The sequence below is a fragment of the Eremomyces bilateralis genome, assembly GCF_010015585.1.
Source record: "Eremomyces bilateralis CBS 781.70 unplaced genomic scaffold P152scaffold_75, whole genome shotgun sequence".
Lineage (NCBI taxonomy): Eukaryota > Fungi > Ascomycota > Dothideomycetes > Eremomycetales > Eremomycetaceae > Eremomyces > Eremomyces bilateralis.
The window spans coordinates 1-4118 of NW_022985141.1; the positions used below are offsets into that span (position 1 = coordinate 1).

General features: G+C 46.7%; 4 protein-coding genes across 4 annotated transcripts; 3 read left to right on the plus strand and 1 right to left on the minus strand.

Moving 5' to 3' along the window:
* Positions 1 to 277: 277 nt before the first annotated feature.
* P152DRAFT_463160 (putative short chain type dehydrogenase) lies at positions 278 to 1347 on the minus strand. The gene is made up of 3 exons (XM_033680480.1): positions 972 to 1347; positions 638 to 920; positions 278 to 583 (listed from the first exon to the last, which is right to left on the minus strand). The coding sequence occupies exons 1-3, from the start codon at positions 1213 to 1215 to the stop codon at positions 403 to 405; spliced, it is 708 nt and encodes a 235-aa protein (XP_033529450.1). The 5' UTR covers positions 1216 to 1347; the 3' UTR covers positions 278 to 402.
* A 550-nt stretch (positions 1348 to 1897) lies between these two features.
* Positions 1898 to 2839, plus strand: P152DRAFT_469295 (uncharacterized protein; the record flags this gene model as incomplete). Its single annotated transcript, XM_033680887.1, has 2 exons — positions 1898 to 1948; positions 2009 to 2839. 2 exons carry the CDS (start codon positions 1898 to 1900, stop codon positions 2837 to 2839), a joined length of 882 nt encoding a protein of 293 aa, XP_033529451.1.
* Positions 2840 to 3240: 401 nt separating this feature from the next.
* Positions 3241 to 4093, plus strand: P152DRAFT_324277 (uncharacterized protein). The gene has a single exon (XM_033675227.1). The coding sequence runs from the start codon at positions 3741 to 3743 to the stop codon at positions 4032 to 4034; it is 294 nt and encodes a 97-aa protein (XP_033529452.1). The 5' UTR covers positions 3241 to 3740; the 3' UTR covers positions 4035 to 4093.
* P152DRAFT_463162 (uncharacterized protein) lies at positions 3386 to 3870 on the plus strand. Its single transcript, XM_033680481.1, has one exon. It carries the CDS (start codon positions 3537 to 3539, stop codon positions 3696 to 3698), a length of 162 nt encoding a protein of 53 aa, XP_033529453.1. The 5' UTR covers positions 3386 to 3536; the 3' UTR covers positions 3699 to 3870.
* Positions 4094 to 4118: the final 25 nt, after the last annotated feature.

A 4118-nucleotide genomic window follows, 5' to 3' on the forward strand; every position in this document is an offset into this window, starting at 1 on the left:
ATTAAGAATTTAATTTCCACCATTGCTAGCGTGGTGGGAAAATAGCATTTGGTGGGAAAATAACAAAACCTGGTGGGAAAATATCACCAGCCTTACATAAGTTAATGTTTCCGTAAATCAAACATTATTGAGTTATAATAACATCTTATTACTTGTACGCCCAATAGGTATTGATCGCTCACTGACTAGATCGTGAGTAGTCCCCGTCACATAAGTTCTCTTAATCTTAAATAATTAATAGTAGTCGATAAGAGACTCTACACAAAACAAGCTTCAGTATTTTATACAGCTATTTAATCCACCCATAAGCTATTAGTGATCTAGTACCTTGAGAAAGCGGCTCTATCCGGGACATTGGCCTGTCTGAACCTGCCAAACCGACAATTAAACGTCAGTAATGCCTCACGGGAGAGGCGTATATGCGGAGTCGAACTTCTTGTATCCTACACCCTGGACGAAAGTCTGCATCCACGGGCCCTGCGTCTTGTCGTGGGCTAGGTCCCAGTAGAGTTCCGCATGTGTATCACCACTGATTTGGTATCTGGCCGCTCCGTCCGCCTTGCGTTCGTCGGTATAGTAGAATCTTCACGTCGCTAGTCTGTCACGCGCGAATTCCTGAAGTAGATAGAGGGCTTACTTATATCCGCGATCTTTGTAGGCCTCTGCGGCCGCCCAGATCATGTGAGCGGCGCCCGACTTACCGATACCCTGGGACATCAATTTCGGGATGGTGGCGACGTTGGTGATATTGCCGGTGTAGATGAAAGTGCGCGCAGCTGACGCTGGAAGCTGTGCAAAGCCTAAGACTGCTTGTTGCGCGGCGACAAAGGCACTGAAGATATTGATATTCGTAACGTGATTCAAGTCAGCCAAGGAGAGGCTGAGCGGGTCGTCGGCGGGGGTAAAGCTCGCGGCGCTGGCTGCTACGCGTTAGTCAATCGGTAACTGCACGGCAGGGGACGGGGGCTGACCGTTGTAGACAACGACACTGGGGATGCCGAATACCTGCTTCACCTTGTCAAAGGCATTGAGTACACTATCGGTGTTGGAGAGGTCGCTCGGGATGTTCAGCTGTTCGTCGGTGCTATCAGCCTCCTTCAGCGAGCGAGCGGCAAGCGCGACTTTGTAGCCCTTGGACGCAAAGGTGCGCGCGACGGACATGCCAACATTGGCGCCCGCACCGAAGATAAGGACAATAGGGGATTTGGCGGCCATTGTTTGATATTGGGTGGACTAATAATAAATTAATTGGGAGTGTTTCGTATTTGCTCGTGCCTTGAAGGGCGGAGAAGTTAGGTATAAGGGTTATCGAGTATGATGTCTTCTGAATGCTATACATGGCTGAGTCGTACTTATAGTCCTCTGTACTCTTACTTCTAGTAGTATATAACTTACTTATATTAATCCTTGTTAGGCCATACCACGTCATAGCCGTCGTTCTATAAGGGGCAGACGTTCTAATACTTGGCGTTGCTAAGTAATAAACAGCCCGTAAGGCCGATTACTAATCTTTAGCCCTATCGTAAGTTAACCTATTACTAACTACTATTCACATTCTGTTAATCAAAAGCTGCGCCCTAGATTTCACCCGCAGCTATTTATTAGCCCGGGCAATTTAATAAGCGAAGAGTATATTTATAATCTTCTCGCTTGGCCGAATAAACAGTTAATATTAATGTTTAGCGTTATTCCTCTTGCGGCTTAATACGCGAGCTATAGTTCGGACCGCCCTTGCTTGTATTGTGGAGAGACCTTAGATTTCTTTGTCATCCATTAATCATCTCAGGCAGTGGCTCATATTTAAAAGTATTATTTAACAGTACTTATAAGTGCTTTGGAACTTCATCTTGTCAACATTCTACCAACTCAGCAAAATAATCAACTACAATCCTTTACAATGGCACCTCAAAGCATCTTTCTCGTCGGCGCTGGATATGTCGGACAGAACGTCTTCGATTAGCTTCTCGCAGCGAAATATCCAGTCACAGTCTTTGTACGGCGACAAGAGCAAGCATCAATATTCGAGAAGGCCGGGGCAAAAACCGTCCTCGGTACCTTGAGCGATCTCGAGCTGCTTACGAAGCAAGCCGCTCTGCATAAAATGACCATAAACACAGCATCATCCGACGACCTGCCAAGTGTAGAAGCCATACTGTCAGGCGTGCGCCAGCGTGTTCATGCGGGCCTGCCGAGTATTTATATCTATACGAGCGGATCGGGCGTGCTCGATGATGGTATAATAGGGATGCATAAGGACGGTAAAGCCTACGGCGACGATGTTCCAGGAGATATCGACGCCTTGCCGCCCTCTTCCATCCACCGCCACGTGGACATCCCAATCGTCCAAGCAGCGCATGAGTTTGGAGAGAGGGCAAAGATCGCCATCATTCTTCCTGCACTTGTCTATGGGGTGGACCGGGTCCATAAGCGCAATTCTTTCGTGCTGCCGATTCTGGTGCGCTTCACGTTGAAGCATGGGTTTGCAGGCCATGTGGGTGAAGGTCGGAATGTATGGAGTGTCATTCACGTCAAAGACCTTGGGCGCGCCTATATGACGATGTTGGCATATATTGAGAAGTCCGCACCAGCAACAATCCTGGAGAATCCATACTTTTTCGCCGAAAACGGGTCCGAGGTCTTAATGCGTGAGGTTGCAGAAAAGCTTAGCCAAGTTCTGTTCGAGGCTAGCAAGATCAAGGGTCCTAAGGTCCAGACATTTACTGAAGCCGACTATGCGGATATTTTGGGTCCTATGACTCCTGTTCTTGGTTGTAATGCGAGAACTCGTACGATCAGGTTACGGGAATTGGGTTGGGAACCCAAGGAGAAGGATGTTTAGACTACTTGGAAGGAGGAGGAAGTTCCAGCGATATTGGCTGCAATGGACTCGGCGTGAGAAGGGGAATGAAATCCTCTTATTCGCGTATTCATAACCTGGCTTTATATGATTAATCTTGTTTACACAAATAGACGCTACATCTCGAAACAATTGATTTTTCTTTAATAGTGTTATACCGATGCAAATAAGCTATCTACAATATCCACGTCCGCCAATCTCTGCACGACCAAACCCTACCGGCTGGGATATTGAAGTCATTCAATTGTATAGTAGGTTCTGTAGTATATAAGAAAGCACAGCTTGAGATGGGAAGAGGGGTATTTTGATGAGAGGCAGTTGTTTTTTGAACCGTTATACAAGAACCTCTCCATCAAAAATATATAAGAAATACATCCCATCTTCCTCATCCTCCCAAGTCTACCTCCCAAGTCTACCACGAAGCCTTAAACTAAAAACCAGAGCTATCAAACGGCCAGCCAACAAGGCCAATAGAAAGCCTACTACCGGCCTCGGGCTCCTTAACCTGTGCCTAAGCTCATCCACATCCTAGTATCGTCCACACAAACTTGCCGTTCAGGAAGCGCGCTTTGGGACTGGCAAGCCAAACGTTAAACCCGCCCGGCAGGGAAACTAAGGTCTAGATATGTGGCTTGAAAACCACTCCATAGAAGATTTTATGATCCGCTTCATACCAAGAATGGAACATGAGGTCTTAGAACGGGTGGAAGCGAGGACGAACTCGGAAGGAAGCCAGAGCAACCTACTCCTTTCTGTCCGGATGCGTGACTCCTGGGGGACCGGAAGGTTCTGGTTCGACTATGGAATCAGGAAGAGTTTCGACATCGATACGGTCTATTAGGCTGCACTTCACAAGGATGGGGATTATGTGCTTAATAACAAGATGAGAGAAGAGATAGAGAAGTTAGCGGATCTGAAGATGGAGCAGTTGAAAGCTTATGATGCAGAGTGTAAGGTCCGATTTTCTTTCATGAGATTAGGTTTTCGCAGGCGATACTTGTTCATATGGTTGCTGAACGAGAGATGTAGCGGAGATATCTTTCTATGCTCACTAATCCTAGCGTCTGAGGCTATAAACTGGATTAGTAAACGTGTCGGAAAGACCGCAGAAAACGGCATCAGAAACCTCCGTTTTTGGAGGCCATTCCTGTCGCATTTATGCGGGGATGATGATTAAGCACGATTGCTGCTTAAGCTCAGTTACTGTAGAGTCATAACGCAAATTGGTATTAACGATTCCCATTGTCTAGGAAAAGAGATC